Raw genomic sequence first — 26071 nt, 5'->3', positions numbered from 1 at the left:
GTGGTTAGGACTCCGCGCTTTCACTGCCGAAGGGCCGGGTTCAATCCTTGTTCGGGGAACTAAGATCCTGCAAGCCATGAGGCACAGCCAAAAAAAAAACATCTGACAGAACCTTAAACAATGTAGTTCTCTTTTTACTGTAACTAACTTTAAGTTGGATCAAACCTACACATAAAGGTGTACATAAATTTACACACGTGCTCACACTCACACCCACACTGTCATTTACACACCTTCTTTATGTGTAAACTAATGTCATTGTACAAGTCTCCCACACACATCTATACACGCATACACTCACTCACATATCTCAAAGCCACTTGTCACACACAGTCTACACACAGACACTCACACACACACAGCTCCCCACTCATTCATCCATACACAAGCACACTCACACACATACTCTCACAGACCCATAGCATCTTTACACACTCACCCGCACACTCATAAGGTCATTCCTATACTCTTTACACACTCACACCTTTCTTACTCACAGTCACACACACACACACACACACACACACTCATCTAGAAGCCCTCCCCTTGTCCTCTGTGGACCTGCAAGGAAATCTGGGTGGGGGCTGACTGAGGCTGATGGCGATCAGTCCCTCGATGGAGGTGAGGACAGAACTGCAAAGGGAGCTGTCCTCTATGTCCCCATGTCTTGGGGCAGAAACCCAAGTGGGAGTGGGGTAGGGGTGACAATTGTTAAGGGCATAAATATTTATTAAGTTGCTTGGACCTAAACCACTTATTAAGCAATAGTATTAAGGAAATCTTTTGATATCAACTTTTTAAGAATATCAACTGAGGCTTCCCTGGTGGCACAGTGGTTAAGAATCTGCCTGCCAATGCAGGGGACATGGGTTCGAGCCCTGGTCCAGGAAGATCCCACATGCCTTGGAGCAGCTAAGCCTGTGCTCCACAACTACTGAGCCTGCACTCTAGAGCCCCTGAGCCACAACTACTGAGCCCGCATGCCACAACTACTGAGCCCGCGTGCCACAACTACTGAAGCCCATGCACCTAGAAAACCCATGCTCCACAACAAGAGAAGCCACCACAGTGAGAAGCCCACGCACCTCAACGAAGAGTAGTCCCCGCTCACGCAACTACCGAAAGCCCGTGTGCATCAGTGAAGACCCAAGGCAGCCAAAAATAAATAAATAAATAAAAAGAATATCAACTGATTGGGGAAGGTCCATCTCAGCTCTGACATCACCTACCCTTCACGAGTGCAGTAAGGCAGAGGGTGTGGTGTGTCCCTGGTCTCCATGACACCAGGCTACAGAGACTCCTCACAAGAATTAAGAGGCCACCGTGTGACACCGTTCACCATGGCGACCTCGGGAGGCCCAGCTCCTGCCTCCTGGCTTCCCCAACCTGCAGCCTTTGGACCTCCATCACTGCGTTCTCCCAGTCCACTCCCACCACCCAGTCCTTGGCCTTGGGCCCCCATGGCACCATCTTCCCTCCAGTCCCCCACCCTCCCTCTCCTCTCCTCTCCTCTGAGGAGCCCTTTAAACCTCCCCTTGTTCCTTCTTCCTTATGTTCACATGTTGTGTTTATTCCTCTGCTGACGGTTGATTGAAGATCATGGTGTTGTTATATCTCCCGTGATACTGAAGGGGTGGCTTGTTTATTTCACGGGGAGGAAGTTATTTGTGGGGTAAAGGGCCGGTTCTTGTTGATTTCATATTTTGAGGAAGGATATCAGATTTGAATTCAGGTGGTCACCATTTTCCCAGGACCCATACATATCTAATGTTGGTTATGTTTCCTAAATGTGGTAATGTTGTATAGATTTTTACTTCAGTATCTTTAATTCTAGCCAAGTTGTACATTGTGTGAAAGTCTTTTGGAATTTAAATTGGAATGGGCTAGAAATCAGGATAAACCAAAATCATACACGTCAGGGCTTCCCTGGTGGCACAGTGGTTAAGAATCCGCCTGCCAATGCAGGGGACACGGGTTCGAGCCCTGGTCCAGGAAGATCCCACATGCCATGGAGCAACTAAGCCCGTGCACCACAACTACTGAGCCTGCGCTCTAGAGCCCATAGGCCACAACTACTGAGCCCACGTGCCACAACTACGGAAGCCTGCGTGCCTAGAGCCCATGCTCCGTAACAAGAGAAGCCCGCGCACTGCAACGAAGAGTAGCCCCCGCTCGCCGCAACTAGAGAAAGCCCGCGCACAGCAACGAAGACCCAACACAGCCATAAATAAATAAATAAATAAATAAATAAATAAATAAATACAATCATACACATCACTTCAGTTTGGGGCATGTTGATATATTCGTTTATGTTCTACTTTGTATCAAAATGACTCTCAGGGAGAAAAATATAAAAGATAATTGTTTAAAACCTTTAGTGAGAATCAGTACTTCACTATACAATGTAATTTGCCATAGGTTACTAGTAGTCAAACAGAACTACTATATGATGAATTTAAATAAAATCCACAATCCAGTCTTTCACATTGTAATTAAAAAATATGAAAAGTCAAGTCTAACAGGAATCTAGGAAAATGGACACTGTATCTTTCACAGCAGATCAAATAGGAATAGTACATGTATCACAATAGATTCATTCTTTAGAATTTTAGGTGTAGTCACTTATATCTGCCCCCTTTTAAAACATTGTTCAAGGTCTGTTAAAGAATAGCCTTCTCTGTCCTTTTCTTTTCTGATTACCAATTAGAATTGTTTTTGTTTTAATTTTATTTTAAAAATTCCCTCTTTCTTCTAGATTATTGATTTGAAATGCTTAAAAAATTAAATACCTCTTTAAATATTCTTTGAATAGATTCCTGTGAATCTTTAAAAATAGTAAAATACATATAAACTTAATTGGCATGGAAAGGTGCCCATTATTTATTTTTGAATCCTTAAAAAGGTTGTAAAGTAGCGTGTACTTTATGAACATAATACATTATACACACACACATATATGTTTATAGTGGTAATTTTTATATATTGAAATTATAAATTATATTTCTTCTCTGTTGTGTCCTATATTGTTTGATTTCTGTACAGTGGATATCTATTTTTTATAATCAGGAAAAACAGTAACATTATTTTCAGTTAAATTGGGAAAATCCTAAAAGCAAAACATGAAGTTCCCAGTCTTAGTTTTAAAAAAGGAGGTGGCAGAAACTTCATCAAGAATATATTCTTGACAGGTTTTGTAATTTATTTATTTTTTTATTCTGGGGTGAATGAGAGCATTGGTCTCAATATAACTTTCAATTTAAATTCTAAAAAGCATCAGTTGTTTGATCAGGGCTATTTGAGTTGATGCCAGAAGCTCTTCAACTTTTTTGTCCAGGGTGCCTTAATGTATTTCAGTAATTTTTTCACAGTGTCCTAAGCCAAAAGATACAACTAACGTTTTCATTTAAGCAGTGGCTTAGTTCCAGGCAACTTTACAAGTGTTTATGTCCTAACAATTTATTTATTTATTTATTTTAATTAGTTAATTTATTTATTTTTGGATCTTCGTTGCTGTGCGTGGGCTTTCTCTAGTTGCGGTGCACGGGCTTCTCATTGTGGTGTGTGGGCTTCTCATTGTGGTGGCTTCTCTTGTTCCAGAGCAGAGGGTCTCTGTGTGCAGGCTTCAGTAGTTGTGGCTTGCGGGCTCTAGAGCGCAGGCTCAGTAGTTGTGGCGCATAGGCTTAGTTGCTCTGCAGCATGTAGGATCTTCCTGGACCAGGACTCGAACCCGTGTCCCTGCCTTGGCAGGCGGATTCTCAACCACTGTGCCACCAGGGAAGCCCTGTCCTAACAATTTAGAAACCTTTGAAAAAGTAATTTATACATATATTACTTTTATATATATATTTTAATTATATATATAAAATTTGAAAAATATTTTAAGTTTATTTTTAATGTAGTGTACAACCTTTCAAAGCTTGGGATCAGCTCAGACACTGCTACCCTTACTTTTGTTCAACTTGATTTCACATGGTGTTACTTTTTAACAACTACTAAGACTCCAGCTTCTCAAAGATAGGACATGATTAAGTGGAATGTATTACTATCTAATGTTGAAATTTAACTACCTCAAACTAATAAGTTGCACAGTGCTTGACAGATGTTGAGTATGCCTGTATTTCTCTTAAAAATTTAAAATATCCTGGGAGCCCCTGTGATTTTGATTCAGCATCCTAATGCACCCTGACCCACTGCTTGGAGTTTGTGCATCTATACTGTACATCTTCAACATTCCTGGATGTATACACCAAGTGAATAGAGATGTCCCTCCCTCCCACTTCCTTCTTTCCTTCTCTCTTCTTTATTCCCTCTTCCTTTAAATATACAGTATAGTAAATCAATATGATTAAATGTTGTTATTTTATGTAAACTATTGATGTTTCTGGCAACATATTGAATTAGTGTTATGTCACTAGGGAAAAGAAAGGGCTATGATATAGTAGGACATGTTGAAAATTAAGCAGTCATAGCTACCTGAGAATTGGTTGAAATCTGATGAATTTATTGATCTAAGGTTTGGTTTTGTGATTAAGGTACCATAACGACAAATGGAATGACGATTAGTCACACTGTATTTACTCTTTAGGTTACTGTTGACATTCTTCTTTCACATGATCATGTATAAATTGTCAGTATTTTGTGGTTTCTCAAAATGAATAGTAGTAATTGTATCTGCACCTTCTTTTAGGTGTTTGCCCAACTATTGCGAACACGGTGGTCAATGTTCCCAGTCCTGGGACACCTTTCACTGCAACTGTACAAACACTGGATACAGGGGAGCAACTTGCCACAACTGTAAGCCACACACACCTGTGGTTCTTGCCTCTGTCCTGATTCCCTTATTTATTTCCCTTTTTTGTTGTTGTTGTGTGTATATATGTCCATGTGTGTACAACCCTGGATCTTATTAGCATTCAGTTGATTTCTAGTTTATTTTTAGTCCACACTTCTTTTCATAAAGTAGTCAAGGTAGCTTACAGAAACACATAAAATAAAGCAAGACAGAAAAGAGTAGGAGAGCTGGCAAAGGGAAAACACGTGTAGAAAACAAAGGTGGCTAAGGATAAGCATAAAATACAGTGTAGAATAGGTGATCCTTCAATTCTCTTGCAACTCCATTAATAAGGATGATGAGAATAAGGATGGTAGAAATGGAATTAATCATAATAGTTAATTTTATTGAGTATTTTCTAAATGCCAGGTACTGCTGTAGTATGTTATATGTTCCAACTTATTTAATTCTGATGACCACCTTAGTAGGTGGGTGTAGTCATTGTTATTATCCCTAGTTTACTAGGTTACAGAGAGAGATTAATCACCATGCCCAGAAGCTCCTGAAATAGTTGAGGCACAGTGAGAATGTGAATGCTTGCAATTATGCTCCAGAGGCTGGGACCACAACCAAATACTCTTTTCCTGTGTTAGAAGCCGTTCATATTTTTCCTGGTGAAAAGTTTTGCATGTGTCGTAAGACTCATGTCATTTTCTTGTCCACTTGTTCAGGACGTGGGATGGGGAGACCCAAATGCCCAATTTTTCCTTCCCATTTTTTCATATTGTTGCTGACATTGCTGAGCAACTTAACTCTTAGTACTGTTGGCCCATAGCCGTGACTTCAGGCAAGGGCGCTAGGTGCAGTCCTCAGCCTCACCACTCTCGTCTCTTCACTGTGCACTGCTTTGTACTCCTGCTGGAGTTGAGATTGGAATCCTGGGCTCCCAGCCCTGGAGGCTCCACAAGGGACCCTCAGAAGTCCTGACTCAGGGCTGGAGAGGGCGTGAGCCAAAAAAATCAGACGGTGAATAAATAACGTATTTTCATCTGTGGCCCACAATTTGATCCAATCATTGAGTTAATTTATTAGGTTCTTGAGCAGGTAGTCTAAAGGGAGCCGAAGGGTTTTGCCAATGACCATTCTGGGAAATGGGGCCAGGATGACAAACCCAATTATAATGAAGCCATCAGTGTCGTTAGCCCGAGTTGAGGGAGGGTGAGTGATGGGGGTCTTTTAAAAGGTTTTACTAGAAAATAATACGTTAAACAGTCATGTTATTAAAAGCCAAGTAATACACATAAAGCAAAAGTACTCCCAATTACCCTCATGCAATTGTGTGTCCTTTCTAATACCAGCCCTCTCTGCAAAGTTATGTTTATATCCCAGCCTCTTTCAAAGAATTTATCAACGCATGTATGCACGTATAGTAATATATAAATGAACCATTTTCATATGCCCACTTCACTGCACAAAATAAAAATGTGACTAGAAACCAATCCATCTTATATTTCTATCTGTGTAATATACAATAGGAATAAAATAAAACCAAGAAATTGTGGAGGAGTAGAGAAGTAAATATGTATGATTATCTGAAATCTCTGTAACATTGAGAAAATTAGTTACATTATTTCATATGGTCTAAAAACTCATTAACATAATTTTGAAAATTTAGAATAGATCAAGGAATGATATTCAGGGGATGGTTTATTTCTCATTTCACAAAATTAAAAGCTTGATGGAAATCACCATTACATTTGGCCAAGTGTTCAATGAGATGAGTGCATCATATACAGTTGTTAATATCAAACCTTGTACATGGCAAATATATAATTGTGTAATTAAAAACATCCAATTATGGATCAAAACACACTGAGACCATGTGAGGGCATATATTTTATATTTCTTCTGCTTTGAATTTTAATTATCTTAAATTCTCATTACAGAGCATTAGAGAAAGTTTCTTATGTAAATTACTTTTTAAATTATTCACGAGAAGTTTTGTAAATCATATTTGTTTTATGGAAAAAAGGATTTTATCTATAGATAATTTTATGTGAGAAAGGAGACTAGTTAAAGCATTATTTAAAATTTTTCTATTGCATAATTTTTGAATAACAGCAGATTATTTAAGGAAATTACACTATTGTGCTTCACATGTTAGGTTATTACAAGGTGATACTAGAATTAGAAATTCCAAAATGGTTGTCAAAAGATCCATTTGGATGCATGTCCAAAATGGAAGTCACATTATACTTATAAGGATCTTAACATTTAAAACACCTACCATCTCTTTTGTTGTTTTACCTAATGTAAAAATAAACTAAATTTTCATTCTCATATTTGTTTAATGATAAAAAGAAATGCCATAAAATACAATCTCATTCTTCCTTTTTTCTATCTAACCTTCTTTCAACCATATTAATTTAAAAAAATGAGTTTTGTTTTAAAGTGTGTGTTACCTTTTCTCCTGGTCAGGAATGTACATACAAATTTCAAGATTTGGAGTATTCTGTGTCCAAATTAAAATTAAAGAAATTAATTTTATACTATTTCACTTATGATGATCCCTTTTTCTTTTTTACAGCTATCTATGAGCAGTCATGTGAAGCCTATAAGCATAGAGGAAATACTTCAGGATTTTACTATATAGATGCAGATGGAAGTGGTCCCCTGGAGCCATTTCTTCTATATTGCAATATGACTGGTGAGTTAATCAATTTTCATTTAATAGTTAAATTTTAAACACACAAAATTAAAATGAAACAAGTAAGAGGTTGACATAATTTGCAACTTGATTAAAATGTATATTGTTCAATAGAAGAACTTAAAGTAAATCTTTAAAAAATAGTTTAATGGTAGTGATTTAAAATGTCATTATTTTCTATGCATGTGGTATCTGTGTAGAATATCTAATAATAAATGTATCTTATTAAGTCCCAAAACAAAAAGGATAGATTTTATTCCTCTTAGAAGATTGATACATACCATATGATTTCACTTATAAGTAGAATCTAGAAAACAGAACAAATGAACAAACATAACAAAAGAGAAACAGACTCACAGATACAGAGAACAAACAGGTGGTTGCCCAAGGGGAAGGGAGTAGGGGGATGAAAAGAAAAGAAAAATGTAACAAGTGTGGTAATGGATGCTAATTAGCTTGATTATGGTGAGCATTTCACAATGTATATTCATATGAAACCATCACATTACATACCTTAAATATATACAATTTTTGCCAACATAAAGTGGAAAAATATTTTAAATTATAATAATAAAAGAAAAAAGATTGATATACGTGAAAGCTTTGAAAATATTTACTTTTAAAATTTGGACAAAAATGAATTTTATTCTTGAATTCTTTACTTACATAAACTTAAAGAGGAATTAGTAGTCTTGGAATATGTGTTTGATTAAATTCAACATCCATTCAGGATAAAGAGAAAATGAAAACTCAGTAAATTACCAATAGAAGAAAATTTCCTTAATTTGTTAAAGAGGACCCATAAAAAAACCTATAGCACATATCACAGTTTATTGTGAAATATTGAAAACTTTCCCCCTGTTACCAACATTAACACAAAGATACCTCTATTATCATTCTGTTCACCATTGTTTTGGAGGTCCTAGCCATTGCAATAAAGCAAGAGAAAGAAATGAAAGATATATGTACTGGAAAGGAAGAACTATGACTCATTATTTGTAGATGGCCAGGTTATGTATTGACAGTATTCTCAACAATCTACAGACTAACTATTAAAATTTAGGATGATCACTAGATATCAAGTTAATGTAAAAATTAATTTCATTTTTATATACCAGCAATTAAAATGAAATTTTAGAAGATTCTATTTTCAGTAGCATCAAAAACCTCAAATACATGGTAATAAATCTAAAGAAAGATGTGCACAACTTTTATACAGATAAATGTAAAATACTCTTGAGATAAATTAAATCCTAAATAAGTGGAGAAATATGAAAGTTTCATTGATTAGAAAACTCAGTATGGTGGTATAAATGTCAGTTCTTCCCAACTAGGTATTGATTCAGTGCAAACCTTAATTAAAATTTCAGCAGTGTGTTTGTTGGTTGGTGTAATTTTTTTGGTGAAAATTGGCAAGCAGATTCTACAATTTATCAGTAAATTTGAAGGGACAAGAAGAACCAAATCAGTCTTAAAGAGTAAAGTTGGAAGACTCAACTCTACCAGATATAATATAGACATTATATTGATAGGCTAAGTAAAACAGCATGTAATTGACCCAAGGATAAACAAATAGACCAATGAAGCAAAATAGAGAATCTATAAACAGACTCCCTCATGTATGGATAGTTGATTCATTGCAAAGGTGGCACTGATGAACAGTGAAGGAAAGATGGTCTTTTCAACAAGTGGTGCTGGGGAAAATTGTCTGTAAATATTGTAAAAAAGACTCTTGATCCCTTCACCATCAAACACAAATAAATTCTAGATGAATCGTGCAGTCCAGTGTAGTGGCCACTAGCAACAAATGCCTATTTAGATTCACATTTAATTAAAATTAATTAATATAACTAAATGACTTGAAACAAATTTTACAAGTTTAAATTAATTCATTAAAATAAGATTAAATTAAAAGCCAATTCCTCAGTCTCACTAGCCACATTTTAACTGCTCCATAGCCATCTATTCCATCATTGGAAAAAGTTTACATTGGATAGTGCTGTGTCAGGAAGTCAGCATTTCATGGAGCAAAATAAGCAGAAAAAAGGAAATAGGAAATTGAAGCAGGAGGCATGGCAGAGAAGGATTTACTACTTAAAATCTGGCAGTGAATATCTAGGGAAAGAGCCTTCCGGGCAGAGGAAATAGGAAGTGCTAAGTCCTGAGAGAGGTGATCTTACCAGGTGTGTTCAGAAAACAGCAGCAGATAAAGTGTGACTGGAGTATGGTGAGTAATCTGGGAGTAGTAGGAGAGCAAGAGGGAATCAAGTGGGCGGGGGCAGGAGAGGAAGAGTCATGGGTCCTTACAACGTGTAAGGTCTCTGGTTTTTACCCTGAATGAGCTGAGAAGACATTGGAGAGTTTTAAGCAATGGTAGATGCAATCTGACTTCCTTTAATAAAATCATGATTGTTCCTGTGTTGGGAAATGCCTGTCTAGGAGCAGGGGTAGAAAGGAGTTAGAAAATATATGTGTGTGTGTGTGTGTGTGTGTGTGTGTGTGTACCAAATACGTACATACATATAGATAAGATGTATGTGTATAATAGGAGTTTGGAAGTCTGTTTGGAGACCAAGTTCAAGTAATGCAAGAATCCAGGCAAGAGCTGGAGATGGTGGGTTGTACTGGATGATACAATGTAGATGGTGGACGGAGATTAAATTTTCTCATTGAATATGTGTGAGGAATGAGAAAACAAAAGGAACCAAAAAAATAACACCACATTTTTGGCTTGGGCAAATTGGAGTGATTAAGTTGCCATTATTTGAGATGTGGTCAGAGAAGGTTTGAAGGGAAAGATAACGAGCTCAGTTTTACACATTTTGAGTTTGAGATGTCTGTTACACATTCATATGGGATACTGAGAAGGCAGTTGAATGTGGGAGCAACAGTTCCTTTGTATTAATGTGTAATTCTGAAAACTGCAGGGTAGGGGTAAAACCTTGGCCACAAATATTCGGGAAAATTACTGTAGAATGTGTCTTAGAGATTTTTCATATAACACAACCAGGTGGCTTCTGTTTGCTGTCACCATCGTTGAGGACACTACCTGTCTTAGTCTGTTTGGTGTTGTAGCAGAAGGCCACAGACTGGGTAGCTTATAAACAATAGAAATATTTCTCACAGTTTTAGAGGATGGGAAGTCCTAGGTCATGGTGCCAGCATTGTCAGGTGAGGGCTGTCTTCCAGATTTCAGCCGTCTTGTATCCTCACATGATAGAAGGAGCTCTTTTATAAGAGCACTAATCCCATTCATGAGGGCTTCTCCCTCTTGACCTCATGACCTCCCAGAGGTGCCACCTACTAAAACCATTACCTTTGGGGGTTAGTGATTCAACATATGAATTTTAGTGGGGGACACAAACATTCAGACCATAGCACCGCTCCAAATGCCAAAGCAATCTAAGACAGCTGATGACTCTTACATGTTTATCTCCTCAATGAAGTTCCCCAGTCTGCCCAGTACAGACTCCCAGGTAGCGCCCTGAGGCAGGAGGGTTGGGGTGAGACGATAAAATCAGTGTTTTTAAAAATCTTCCCATTTGATTCTTTTGTGCACCCAGGTTTGGGAGTAGCTGTTTTCGACCTGTGGTTCTCAAACTTTAGAGAACACCCCGCTCTATTATGTGAGAATTGAACATAATAAATGTGAGAAGACTTCACAGAGAGAAAAGGAAAATTTTGCAAATGAAAGATATGAATTTAAGTGTCAAATAACTTTTTGATTTTTTCTGTTTGTGTTGTGAGCAAGATTTAACAGTCTCTCACTGCATGCCTGTGAATCCTGCATTCCCACAAAAGCACCCTGAACTATTCATATGCACATGCTTTATGAAGTTTTGATTCTGCGATTCAGATACCTCTAAGTATCTGTAATCTTTAAAGCTTTAAGTAATATCACAAACACACATACACACACACACACACACACACACACAGTTCTCATTATCTGTGATAGTAATGTTCTGTAAAGTAACCATAGACACTTGAATTAGTGAATACTGAACCATTGCTCCCAGGGAATTACAGTAAGGTTAGGTTCCTGCATGCCTCTGGTCATAGTACTCTCATCAACTGATCAATATATAACCTTGTTTTACTAGTGTTTCAGATTAAAGACACCTTATTTAATGCATACTGCTGATTCATTAACATTGAACTCACAACCAATAGCACCAGAACTCTTACCTGAAGGAAGCTTTTCTATCACATGTGTTCTCAGAAGGCACGTCACAGCCTTCTTGTGCTTGGGAACCCTGGACAGCTCTTCAGCTCTATGCTTGGAGGCCACTTCAAATAGTGAAATCACCAAGCACAAAGAACATGGCACATATAGGATACATGTTTACAGTATGAGAGCTGAAGCAAGGAGTCAGAGTGTGGCTCTGTTCAACTTCAGCTGGGCAGCTGAAATTCATATTCGGCAACTCAGTTTATTTGCTTTGTGTCTAGACATACAAGAGCACCTCAAGAATTGATTTTGGGATTCATATAAATTTTAGTGAGTAGGCAAATTCACAAATGATGAGAATCTGCAGATAATGAGAATTGACTGTATACACATACATGCATGCCTACATTACGTTTATTATGCATAATAATTCAGTAATTTATAGGCCATGTACATTTTTCATGACCATCTAAATGGTAAGGAAATTATTAATTTCATTTTATTGAATGAATTATTTCATTTCTATTAAATCAACATTTACCTTGTCATATTACTAATATGCCTATTTTAGTTACCTGAGTCTCACACCTCAACTCTACAATTCGAAGAAGTAAATTTATGTATATATACACACACAGAGGTTAAAGGTGCTTTAGCAAAATTATCAAAAAGTATTGATGAAAAAGAGGACATTCACAAAACTTAAAGCCATTTGAAGAGCAAGCAGTGAAGGACAGAGACACAGATAATCCAGTTAGGAAACAGGGAAGTATCTTCAGAAGCTCCGGAATATTGAAATATATTCAAACAAAAGTGACAGTCCCAGAATGTAACAACCCAGTGAAAAATGCACATTACAACTTGAAACTTTCCTTACTGATGTGGTTTTGCAAATGCGGAAACCAAGACTCAAGGAGGTTGACAGAGGCAGACTAAGGAATATCATTAGGGATAGATCAAGACATCAAACCTTGGTCCCGTCTCCCAGCCTGAAAATGTTTCCACTAGAAAAGGCTACATTCTACCAATGTCTCATTGCTTGTAGCCAATAACATATCCTCAAGGTACAGCAATCAGGTATACCAATTATGAAGGCAAGACAAAATGCTGAATTGGCAGCTTGCAAATGTGTAACTAAAAAAAAAAAAAGTTCTTAGTCTAGAATTACTGTCCAACAGATGATTCCACATGGATTTAAATATCTTTAAGCACTACAAGCTAAAAGATACAAAGAAAATCCCTTTTGAATGGATAATTTCCTAAACTATGTTAAAAACTGAAAATTCTTTCTAAACAGAGTATTCTAAATATAATTTAAAAATAATTAGGATAATACGAATCCCAGTGGTTGTCTCTGTTGAAATGTATAGGGCTTTTTTGTTCTTCTTGTACACTAAAGCCATTGCTTTCTCTGTAAAGAAATAGTTATATGTTCAAGAAATGTCTCAGCATCAAATATTGTACTGTAAGGACAGTTGTTTCAGTGCAGAGAAATTGCTGAGAGGTATAGCCGTGGCTTTTTAACTTTTTTGAAAATAATAATTCTATGGTTTAAAGTCACCTTTTCCCAGTGCCCCACTACCAAGACTCCTGGATTTAGTTTCACTGACTCAGTAAGTTTAGAGACCAAGGTCTACTCTATTAAATCCAAGCTCCCCATGTGATTCTGAGATAGGGGCCCCTGAGACCCTTTCATGAGAAGTCTGGAGAGTGTTAAGACTTATAATAGTGGGACTTCCCTGGTGGCACAGTGGTTCAGAAGCCGCCTGCCAATGCAGGGGACACAGGTTTGGTCCGGGAAGATCCCACATGCCGTGGAGCAACTAAGCCCGTGCACCACAACTACTGAGCTTGTGCTCTAGAGCCCGCGAGCCACAACTACTGAGCCCGTGCGCCTAGAGCCCATGCTCCACAACAAGAGGGGCCACCGCAACGAGAAGCCTGCGTGCCGCAACAAAGAGTAGCCCCCACTCGCCGCAACTAGAGAAAATCCCGCGCGCAGCAACAAAGACCCAACGCAGCCAAAAATAAATGAATACATTTATTAAAAAAAAAAAGACATAATAGCAAAACTATTTTTACTTTAGGGATTTCAATAGTAAAGACCTTCTTAATAGCTATGAGAGTTAATAACTCGCTATCGTTATTCAAATGCAGCCTTGTTTACATCAAGTTTTGCTCCAGGATGCTAGCTTTTCTTTCATCTCCCAGCTTTCCTTAACACAGCACTTCCTACCCACTCTTACAGTCTTTATCACCTCTATCACCCGCAGCTATTAATCCTGAAGGAACACATACTCTGCAACTGTGTTGCTTAAACAGCATGTTTTTTCTTTACACTGTTATCACGCTAGAAAATAGCAGTCAGCCCAAGATAAATCAAGTTCTTAATCACTCAGTTGCTTTACATACAATCTATATGTTAGAAATCACTTTCAGGGAGAGACACCAGTAGACCCAAACTGCCTTTCAATGTTTTAGTATATATATTAATTTCATAGATTTTCTGCTATCTCTTCTTACTCATTTCCCTGTGTTTCCTTACCTTGACAACTCTCTTTGCACTTTGTAAAGGATAATTTTCAAAAAAATAACATCACGACTCTTACACAGATAGAAAAATAAAAGCTAAAAAACACGTTTTGAAGATCTTGTTTAATGTTTAACCTTATTCCTGAGGAAACTGGTAAGATGTTACAGTCAGTTCGAAGAGGATTCAAAGAACAGACATATCCACACATCAGTAATGCTGAAGTGACTGGGCCAAGGGAGGCAAAACTGGCTTCTTCCCTAGTGGAGGAGCCCATCGACCTCTACCAGGTTGAATTTGCTGGTCTGTAGACAGAATTACTTGTAAGGAAACAATGCCTTGCTTGCTAAGCAAAACAAATAGCAAAAAAACTGGAAGTCTGTGTTAAAGGATAATTTAATGTAAATATGTCTTAGAGATAGTGGATTTCCCTGGAGGGATTTGAAGCTTATCTCCCCCAGAGGTATTTACCTACATTGTAAAACCTAAGAACTTGACAGCCCTCTCCTCAGAGATTTGTTGCATTCCAGAGTTCCTCTCTCACTCTTTGGGGGGGTGGAGATGTGCCAGCCATCCTCTCTAAGCTCCAAGTCTTGTAATTTGGGGGTCCCTCTCTCGTGGTACAACTCCAGTAGGCTTAGGTGCATCTGGCACTCACTGTATGTAGAGAGAGAGAGAGAGTTAAAGATAAATAGATACAATTTATGTAGAAGGCAAGATAACTTGTTAGCTTGCAAGTGGGATGTCTCATACCCTTCACAGTTTCAACCTTATCATTATTTTGCAGTTGCATCAGATGTCTCCTATTTACAAAGTTCTAAAATAGTTAAAAGGCAATGAAAATCTCAGAGCCACCACAGAATCACAACCAGATAACCTGGAAGGCTGTGCTCTAGTCTGGACAAGGCTTTGTTTTTATTCATTCACATGTTTATTCCTTCAGTGACTAATGTCTTTTTCAGCACGTGCCAAGCCCACGTGCTGGAGACACTATAGTTAGCAAATCAGAACCTAGCAGTATAGTTAGCAAATCAGAACCTATCAGTCTTCTAATAGTGGAAAAACCGATAGATTAAATCACAAAATACTGAATTACGCATTGTGAAGTCTACTTTTTTTATAGTTGTAATTTCTAAATAGGTATTTGTAGAAATATCAGATAACACGATCACGTCCGAAAGAACAGTATAATAGTTTGCAGACGTTCCTCTTATTAGTAAAGCACATGCGATTCGGAGCATGGATGCTGGGCTCTCATTTCCATTGCTCAGAATCCACTGTGATGCTTTCATTGTCTCTGCTTTGCCCTGGACATCTTGATTATCTGATAAGCACGGCATCCGCGTAACTTCCTCCGTTGTGGCACTTCATATTAGAAAAATGAAATCACTTACAGAAACTATCATAGTATGGAAATTTTAGAATTTCAAAAGGAAACATTTCTATGAGCTGCCCTTTAACAGCTGTCATGCACTGTGGCCTTGGATTGCTTACAATACCTTAAGAGACCTTACAAGAACACAGTGTGTTCTTCATGACCCAGTGGATGCTAAGCGATAGGGAAGTCCCTCTCAGGGTGACCCAAAAAGCAAAGAGACAAAGGTCTCAAGGAGGTGTATTGTCCTGCTCTTTCAGCAGCTACTCAGCCGGAGATGAGCTGCTTCATGCACGCCCGCTGATTCCGCACAAGAAAAGGTGAATCATTCTGCTGAATAATAAAAGCAGAGTCCAGCAGAGGCTAAGCTAACAGATCTGCCTGGTTAATAATCTTACATTTCTAATAGTCAGGATTGTGTGGCTAACATGGTAGAATTTCAGACTTAATATATTGCCTCCTATATTCTACCTTTTTTTTTTTTTTCCAAATTTGGAAATGGAGGCTCAGATTTCACCTGACTTTCTTAAGGGCACAGACACATGCCAGATCTGCAACTCAGGTCTCCTGATGATCTCTCCACTGTACTGCTGTCTAGTCATCCATAATTAATTTCATGAGCTTATATATCATGTCCTCTTTAAGGAAAATAATTTACTGTTAAAGCGCTTCAGTGAGCGGAAATGCAGGGTGGAAATAAAAGTAACAGCTATTGTTTCAGAGGAAAATAATGATCCACGCGTGGAGGGGAGTAAGGCTGTCCAACTTGCCGCCTGTCTCATTTATTTAACAGGCCTCTCTATTCAAAATTCTGATGACCAGGAGACAGGTGGGACTGAAATTTCTTGTTTTGATTGTGTTGATCCATGTGAACGTATTAGCTAAAAAGAGGCTGGCGGGGATTCCTACCTACTCTTTTCCTCCAATTTGGAATATTCTTCTTAATACAGAAGAGTTATGTGATTTAACAGCACATTTATAGCAGAGTTTTGACAACTTCCAATCTGTTTCTCACCTATTAAATCGCAGGCCTTTTGATTAATGTGTTCTTGGGCCTGCGTATATCACAGTAAATATAATAAGAAATTTATTGCTGGGAAAGTTGAAGGATAGATACAATATGCCATCTTCTGTTACAAACCTTGTCGGATTTTTGTTTCATCTAAATAGTTTTGGTAATCGGTATGATTGAAATGTTTACAGACATTCAGGTGCTAATAGTGATAGCTCTAGTACCTACTCAAAGATATATTATTTCTTGTGTTAGTTGAGTTGCTGATGCTGTATCGCGTGTTCAAAAAAGTAACTTCCTATTTGCATTGCATAACTATGCAGATCACATGATACCAAGATGAATATTTCAGATTTGATTTTAAAAGAAATAGATGTATTTCTGGTGTAATTTCCTAACATCTGTGTCCAATGAATATATATTTATGTGTGTGTTTGTGTATGTATCATAATCATATTATATATAGTTTTGTATCCTGCATTCCCCACTTAAATATTTTGTACATTTTCCCATGTTATGAAAAAATCCTCTATCCAAAACTTGGTGTAAAAAAGAAATAGATGTACACTCATAATTAAAAATTGTCTGAAGGGAGGTATATACACATGCCATAAAATTTTGACTTTCTTTTTGCTGGCAGCATACAATAAGACTAGAAAAGTCATTGTTTACGTTATGTCATTTAAAATATTTTACAAATTCAAAGAAACATTTTTTTTTCATATTGTAACATCTCTGAATTCAGGGTGCGTCAACAATCAACAATGTTTTACAGTTATAATAGCATCATTTTTTTCTTTCTTGAAGAAAAATAATGATGCATCTTCTAAAAGCAGAATGTCAGATTTGATGAAATGCACCACAAATTTTAATAATCAATTTTCTTAATATTTTTCACCATGAATATTTTCTGGCTGAATTATATGAAAAAGTAGAATAAAAACACTGCAAATGCGTGGCAATCATATAAATTTCAGGGAAAAAATCACTTTACTGTAATTTCAAAGTTTTAAGAATCCATTTGTGTTGATTCTACCTCTCAGAGAGGTTTGATGACTAGAAAAATTTGACTCAGATAAAAGGTGATTTTGATTTTCTTTATTTATTTTAACTTTTGCAGACTAGTGATGGTCTCCTCTCTTTCTTCCCCCATTTCTGCATACAAGAAACCGCGTGGACCATCATCCAGCACAATGGCTCTGATGTAACAAGAGTCCGCAATACCAATCCAGAGAACCCCTATGCTGGGTTGTTCGAATATGTGGCCAGCATGGAGCAGCTCCAGGCCGCAGTTAACCGTGCGGAGCACTGTGAACAGGAGCTGACCTACTACTGCAAGAAGTCACGACTGGTCAATAAGGAAGGTAAGTAAATTGGGGCATTTGTCACCCTACACACGTCGCACAGTATGTTTTACTTAACCAGCTCCTGCGGAGTTTAAGTCGGCCAAGGTGGAGGCCTAGAGCCGCCGAGGGTGTGTGCTCCCTGTGTCTTTAGCAAACGTGTCACAGTCTGGAAGTCACAGAGATGCTGTTGCCTGAAGAAAAGAACAAGGTCAGTTCACACTGAGCTTTGTTCAAAGCCTTGATTGTCTTTAGAGTCTCTGCCTGCCCTTAATCAGAGAACTGCACAGAAAAGGACTTTGTTCTGATACTCGATGAATGCACAGCGTTGATCCCTCATACAGGGCAAGTGACACATATGGTTGGTTTTTGCCATGGAAAAGAGCTAATAAAAATATGAATTCGTTTTCTGAAAGTGACTATTCTGTGTGACTCTTTCACGGGTTGTTGACAGTTACCCTCTGGGTATAACTGAAAATTAGAACAGTCTGCTAGAAACACAGTTTTTTTTTTTTTAAGTAGCTCAAAGAGGAATCAGAAAACCATGTTTAACTCTTTCTTTTACTCTTTTAATAACCAGTCTGCTCCTAAATTATGGTTCCGGTCTTGTGTTTTCTCCCTTTAGAGCATCTCATTATGTGACAATATCTCGAGTCCCACCAGCTCTGCCTTAGTGCGGGCTTTAATGACCTAATTTATGAAGTTACTGCAAGACCTTTCCTACTGGCCTCTCAGCCAGTCATCAGTCCATATCTCCTGCCCACCCACTGTATCATCCAAAAGATTAACCTTCATGAAGAGAATTCACCTGTAAGAAACACTGCTTCCATCACAACACTTTACTGTTTAAGAAGCTCCACTGCCTTCCTAGCTCTTCTGTCCAGTACAGACTCTTCTGTCTGGACACCTCAGCTGCGTATTCTGGACCCACTTGCCTATGAACCTTCATGCCGCTCCCCAGCACACTGTTTTCTAGCAGCAATAATCGGGTGTATTTTTCTTCAGTAGTCAGAGAAGATTCTAAGACATCTGCACAATAAAGCTGCTTTGTTCCCTCTCGTTTGTCGTCTTAAGAGAGGTTGGCGTTCCAGACAGAATGACAAGAACTTTAAAATGAAATGTGTTTCATATGTGAATATCATGCGTTATATGGGTCATGCAGAAAAATTTTGAACTCCTGGTATGAACTTTGAATCTTTTGTTTCCAGTTAAGCCCCAATCCTATTTACTTTTCCACCCACTTAATACAGTCTGATCTTTTTCTCCCATATGCCTGAGTTCCACTCCCTCTTCCTCCTTTTCCTCCTTCTTCTTTTTCAGAATGTTCTCATTCAGCCTCTGAACCCCTCCTAACTCTTCTCATCTTGCTGGTATCCCCTCAAATCTTAACCCCCTGAGACCTCAATCCCCTCTGAGACTGACCATCAGATAGTTGTAGTGCAAAGAGCATAGGATTTAGAGGTGGGGAGAGATCTGGGTTCAAGTTCCAGGTCTCTTGTTGATCAGGTACAGAACTTGGCTAGAAGAGTATTTCTCAGTCTTTGTTTTCTCTTCACTGTATTGGGGCCAATCATACCAACCTCAGGGGGGCGTGGTCGTGGCTGGGTGGCATAACACATACAAAGTGCATGAAGTGAGCTCCTCCCTTCCCAGCTCTCCAGTGCATCATGGTTATAGTGAACCTGCCAGTTCAGTATGCAACTGATTGTTCGTTATTAGTGAATATTGATATTGGAATCTAAAAAAGAAAAATAGATAAGCAAGTACAGAAGTGTATTCTAAGAAGAATGAGAACCATAATTTTAGAAGGGTAAATGAATGTGATGGAACAAAATGAACTGAGTTGCTTAACTAGAGAAGAAAGAAAAGGAAAGACAATCATCAAAGTCACAAATGAGTCAAACTCTAAAAGAACCAGAACACAGAATCCCCAAGAACGTTAGTGAGCGAGCACCACCCGAAGTCAAGGGGACGACATGGAGTGTGAAGGAGTCCCTACCTTCAGGGCCCCCAGGTGTTTGGGAACCACTAGTAAAGAGAATAGTAAACTCTAGAAGGCTGTAGAACAGATGATGAGGATAACTGTTCAATATACAGATTTTCCTCAGGTCTGTGACCCTAGAATTCATGTAGAATGGATTTGAGGTGGAAAAGAGGGAACAATTTGGATTTCGAGGTCACAGTAAGAAATGTATGGGGACGATCAGGAAGGTGGTGTCAGACAAGTTAAATTTACAGTTTCAGATCTTGAGAATATAACAGCTTCAAGTAATAATGGTGCGATAATTGTGGATGAATAAAGTGAAATGTGTATGAAAATGTTTCCAGCAACCTGTGGCTCTGCAGCTCAGCACACTGGAAGGATGCTCAATGTGAAACTCAAGCCATTTGGGATTTTAACTATGAGAATAGAAGTGATCTACCGTGATCTCTGATACTTCATCATTTTAATTTCAACTTTAAAATTTTCTCATGCTTTTCTTAAACTTTTTTTTTTTTTAATTTATTTATTATTTATTTATTATTTATTTTTGGCTGTGTTGGGTCTTCGTTTCTGTGCGAGGGCTTTCTCTAGTTGCGGCGAGCAGGGGCCACTCTTCATCGCGGTGCGCGGGCCTCTCACTATCGCGGCCTCTCTTGTTGCGGAGCACAGGCTCCAGACGCGCAGGCTCAGTAGCTGTGGCTCACGGGCCCAGTTGCTCCGCGGCATGTGGGATCTTCCCAGACCAGGGCTCGAACCCGTGTCCCCTGCATTGGCAGGCAGACTCTTAACCACTGCGCCACCGGGGAAGCCCTCATGCTTTTCTTAATTCTTCCTTATACTTATGTAAATTCTTTAGGACACTTCAAAAAAGTCTTGAAGGAAACCGAAGGTATTTGGTATCGTTAAAACACTAAGTGGTTTCTACTTTGTAGGGAAAATAGCAAATTTGTTTATTTACTTACTTACTTATTTATTTATAATTTATTTTTGGCTGCGTTGGGTCTTAGTTGCGGCACGCGGGATCTTTGTTGAGGCACGCGGGATCTTTGGTTGCGGTGCAGGCTCTTTTGTTGCAGCACACGGGCTTCTCTCTAGTTGTGGTGTGCGGGTTTTCTCTCTCTAGTTGTGGAACGCAGGCTCCAGGGCTCCTGGGCTCTGTAGCTGTGGTGTGGGTTCCAGAGTGCATGGGCTCTGTAGTTTGCGGCACACAGGCTCTCTAGTTGAGGCGCACGAGCTCAATAGTTGTGGTGTGCGGGCTTAGTTGCCCCACAGCATGTGGAATCTTAGTTCCCTGACCAGGGATCGAACCCGCGTCTCCTGCATCGGAAGGCGGATTCTCTACCACTGGACCACCAGGGAAGTCCCAGGAAGATAGCAAATTTAGATGTGAAAATATTATTCAGTATTTAGGAATAATGATTTATTTTTTAAATCTATGAACACATAATGTTTTAAGCAGTGTGTTGAAATAGATCTACTAAGTGCTTCAAGTAGGTTTCACCTTCAGTTGATCAGTTAATCATTCAATTAAAGAAGATGAAGATTCTTGATATTAATTAACGCATAACACAAGCTTCCAACAACTCCTTGTTTTCCCGGCATAGTGGACAGGAATGTATAGTAACACTGGGAGAGAGGTTGTTTGCATCAGCACAGGTCCAATTTAATAATAAGTTTTTATGAGCTTTGGCATTTGTAAGTAAGGGAGAAATTAGTAAAAGTAGGGCTAATGGCAGCAACTTAAAAGGTTTGCAGGTCAATGGAAAAATGATCAAGCACCTTTGAGGAGCTGACTGATTTGATGTCACCTTCTTCTCATGCTGTGATTCTCAAGTGACTATGAGTTTTCCTCTCTAACTTGTTTTTTCCCTAAGACAGATTGCCTGCATGCCGCATCTAAATGTTCTGTCTATTCTTTGCTCTAGTTCCTTGGCATCATGTTTAGTCTTAGCTCTGTGAAGGAGCTGGTAGCTGAACATTCATCATAGAAATAAATGCATTTGGTTAAGGGAAACTTTGTTTTTGAGTGGAGTATCTGCTTCGGGCGTAAAGATCTTTCAGTGTTATTTCTGTAGTCTTCAAATAAGTAGCCAAGCCAGTAAATGGAAGAAAAAATATACACTTTAAAATATATCTTAAATCATAGCAAGGGAGTGCCATAATATGCCTAATGTTTAATAAACACCTAGTTTATTTTTAGCCAATAAATATATTGAGATAAATCACTAACTTTACATAGCATTTCATAATGTTTTAATGGGCATTTCATGATCTCAAATCAATTTTGTTTCTCATATGTTAATTACTGTGGTTTATAATTTGATGCCTTCTTGTTTCGAAAAATTATTTTTAACAAAATTGCATATGTGATCTCTCAATACTTTTTTTTTTTTTTTTTTTACTATTTTGCCTGAATTAAATAGGAACTGCTGGTTTCTTTTCTACTCAAAGAAAAATATATCAATCATTTAAGCTTAAATAATGAAATATTTTCTTTAAAAACTTTCTTAAGGAAATGCCATCAATTACAGTGTTGGGAATATCACTACATTAAATCAGTCTTTCTCCATTTATTCTTTTTAATGATTTGGGAAGGAGGGAATTATACTGGATGGAAGGGTTGGGGTATAGAGCAGATGTCACATTTCTCACCTCTGTCTTTCAGATGGAACCCCTCTGAGCTGGTGGGTTGGAAGAACCAATGAAACACAAACTTATTGGGGAGGTTCTTTACCTGATCCTCAAAAATGTACTTGTGGATTAGAGGGGAACTGCATTGATTCTCAGTATTACTGCAACTGTGATGCTGACCGGAATGAATGGTGATTTCCATATGATTTCCTTATGCAAAATCAAGTTTATTATTTTTTTAAATGAATCACTCAAAACATATATAGGTAGGCAGATACTGAACAAGGTAGTACAGTGAAGAAATTAAAGGTACGTTTTGATGAAATTTATTACAATCTGAATTCTAAATGGTAAGATCACTATCTTTTTATCTGAATTTTTTGGTAATGGATCATGAGTCGTACACCTTTTATTTCTGTAATATGATGAAACAGAGGCATCTGTTTCATGTCTGCTTTTCATTTTAAGTCAGTTATTCTCTTTAAAATTAAGTATAATTAAGAATTATATTATTCTCAAAATATATTTACAGCCTTTAATTACTAACACATCTCTTCAATAATCTGCCTATAAAACCTTTAAATATATAAACTTAGAATTTCCCACAATTATTTAAACATGTAGCTCTTTTATTTTCTTAAAGGATACACTATGCTATGAAAAACTAATATTCCATTTATCATATTTTGAAAAAAGAAATCTATAATATTTAGGGATTTGAAAATCGAGCTTGAAATATTCCATTTATTCATTTGACATTACATTTATTCATTTGTCAAACATCAAAGGCTATGTTATATCAAAAACCAGATTATCTTAGAATACCCTAAAGGAGGCATCTATATGGAGTCATGATTATACTCTTATTGTTATATGTTCAATATGAAGAATATTGTCTCTCTTACTCAAAATTTTTCAAAATTTCTACTCCTTTGGGAGATACTTTTTTTTTTTCTCACTACCTTCACAGAAGATGCCCACACAGTAATAATGTATTTTAAAATGTGAATAAAAAATTTTTAAACTAATCTAATCACCAATAACTCTCCAATGTCTGCATGACATTTTATTCATCAAATATAATTTTTAAAAACAAGATTTTGAAATTTTTCATATTAAATTCTGCTTATGCTTAAGTAGCTTGCATAGAACTAACCTAACCCCAGATAACATTTGTAATCCCAGGAAAACTATTTATTAAAAACACCTACTTGTAGCAAGTGGAGAATAACCAAATGTAGGCAGATACTACCAGGGTTGGGAGCCTTCGAACCTTAAAAGAAGGGAACTTAAGTGAGTGAGATTTGTGTTTATGTGCCTTTTCCTTGAGGCTACTCACCAGACCACCTGCCATGGAGTGGCTAGAACTCAAAGAGAATACTAGATTTTTTTTGGCTGGGGGTATCAGAGGAAAGTTCAGAGCAGCCAGAATGACTACAAATTGATTTCTGGACGTGTCAGAAAGGAGAAAACCACTTGAGGGGAGACCACTATATCAACTCCTCTCAGACCCCTGACCCTTGAGCTGCACATGCACAGGGGAGATTTCTAGGAACCAAGCAGAGAGATGCAGCTGGGAAACTGAACAAGCTACACAGGAATTTCAGCAGCAACCACCAGAGGAGAGACAGAATTTAGAGCTTAAGTCTCATTAATTGAGATGGGCTTTGTAAAGCCCTCAGCTTTCCATAGAAATGACAGAAGGTCCACTGCCTTTACAGCAAAGTCGATGTCCGAGAACTGAGTATGATTGAAAACGACAAGTGAAACTGACACAGGCCCACCCTGATGAAGTAGAACCACCATTATTGTGATAAGGTTGTGATTTAACTGCTTGTGAAAACAAAAGAAGTCTTCAGAGAATGATAACAGAATCCAGAGTCTCTACAATGTATCACCCATAATATCCAGAACATTATAACAATTATTGCTTATTCCAAAAAAGAGTAGACTTTGATCCAAAGTCAAGAAAATAAAAGTACCATTAGAAACAGGCCCTGGGACACAGGTGTTTGATTAGCGGGCGAAAACTTTAAAGCAACTGTTAAAAAACGTATGAAGAATTAAAGGTAAAAATAATCACAAGTGAACAAAGGGTATTCTAAGCAGATAAATGAGAACTTTATTAAAGAAGCAAATGTAGGGACTTCTCTTGTGGTGCAGTGGTTAAGAACCTGCCTGCCAACGCAGGGGACATGGGTTTGATCCCTGGTCTGAGAAGATCCCTCATGCCGCAGAGCTCCTGAGCGCACACGCCACAACTACTGAAGCCCGCGCGCTCTAGGGCCCGTGTGCCACACGTACTGAGCCCATGTGCTGCAACCACTGAAGCCCATGCACCTAGAACCCATGCTCCACAACAAGAGAAGTCACCACAATGAGAAGCCCACGCACCGCAACGAAGAGTAGCCCCTGCTCACTGCAACTAGAGAAAGCCCACGCACAGCAACAAAGACCCAACGCTGCCATAAAAAAAAGAAAAGAAAAGAAAAAAAGAAGCAAATGTAGATTTTAGAACAGGAAAGTACATCATCAGAAGTAAAATATTCACTGGATAGACTTCAACTCTTACAGAAAATAGCAAAAGAAATCTTCAGTAAACCTGGAGATATATAAGTAGAAATCATTCAGTCTGAAGAGCACAGGAAAAAAAAAAAGATTGAAAGAAAAATTTACAGACCCTTTGTGGCTTGTGGGAAAATATCAATGATTTAACAGGCAAGAAATTGGAGTCCCAGAAGGGCAGGAAATAAAATGAGGCAAAAAATATATATATATTTGATGAAACTATGGCTGAAAATTTCTCGAATTTGCTTAATAAACATCTCTGGAAGCAAGCCCCCAAGATGGCCCCCAATTTTCCACACTGCCTGTTATTCACACCATTGTGCAATTTCCTTCTTTTGTATGTTGCATGGACCTTGTGACTTGCTTTTAAGAACAGAATATGGTAAAGGTGATGAGATGTCACTTCAGAGATTGGGTTACAGAAGACTGTGACTTCTGACTTGCTCAAAATTCTCTGCGTGTTCTAGCCTTCTTGTTTTGATATAGCAATCTGCCATGTCGTGAGCTCTCATGGACAAAGAATTGAGGGTAGCCTTCAACCAACAGCCAGTGAATAACTGAGGCTGTCAGTCCAACAGCCAGCAAGGAGTAGAGTACTGCCAGCAGCCACAGGGTGAGCTTGGAAACAGAGCCTTCCCCACTCAAGTACTGAGCTGATTGCAGTCCTTGCCAACACTTTGAGTATAGCCTTGGGAGAGACCCTGAGACAGAGGATCATAAATCAGAAGAATCACAGACCGTAAAAAGTCGTGTTTTAAGTCACTGCATTTTGGGATAATTTGTTATGCCATAGTAGATAACTAGTACAACTTCAATGTATGGATTCCAGAAACTCAGAAGATCTCAAGCAGAATAAAAACCAGAGAAAAGCACACCTGGGCTTGTTGTTCACATTGCTAAAAACCAGTGATAAAGATGAATGTTTTCAAAGTAGCCAGTTTGGGTGAATCTGGTAGAAGACATTCCATACAGGGGAATA

General features: G+C 38.1%; 1 protein-coding gene across 6 annotated transcripts in view; it reads left to right on the top strand.

Moving 5' to 3' along the window:
- The window catches only part of CNTNAP4 (contactin associated protein family member 4), a 260224-nt gene that overhangs the window by 187628 nt on the left and 46525 nt on the right, over positions 1–26071 (top strand). For all 6 annotated transcript variants that reach the window (XM_061174471.1, XM_061174472.1, XM_061174474.1 and 3 more), the window contains 4 exons: positions 4688–4794; positions 7359–7478; positions 17733–17930; positions 22559–22715. In XM_061174471.1, the coding sequence (XP_061030454.1) occupies positions 4688–4794; positions 7359–7478; positions 17733–17930; positions 22559–22715 (582 nt within the window). The remainder of the gene's footprint in view (positions 1–4687; positions 4795–7358; positions 7479–17732; positions 17931–22558; positions 22716–26071) is intronic.

Source organism: Eubalaena glacialis, chromosome 18 (genome assembly GCF_028564815.1).
Source record: "Eubalaena glacialis isolate mEubGla1 chromosome 18, mEubGla1.1.hap2.+ XY, whole genome shotgun sequence".
NCBI lineage: Eukaryota > Metazoa > Chordata > Mammalia > Artiodactyla > Balaenidae > Eubalaena > Eubalaena glacialis.
The sequence above is the reverse complement of the archived record's forward strand: the minus strand, read 5'-3'. Positions and strand labels throughout refer to the sequence as shown.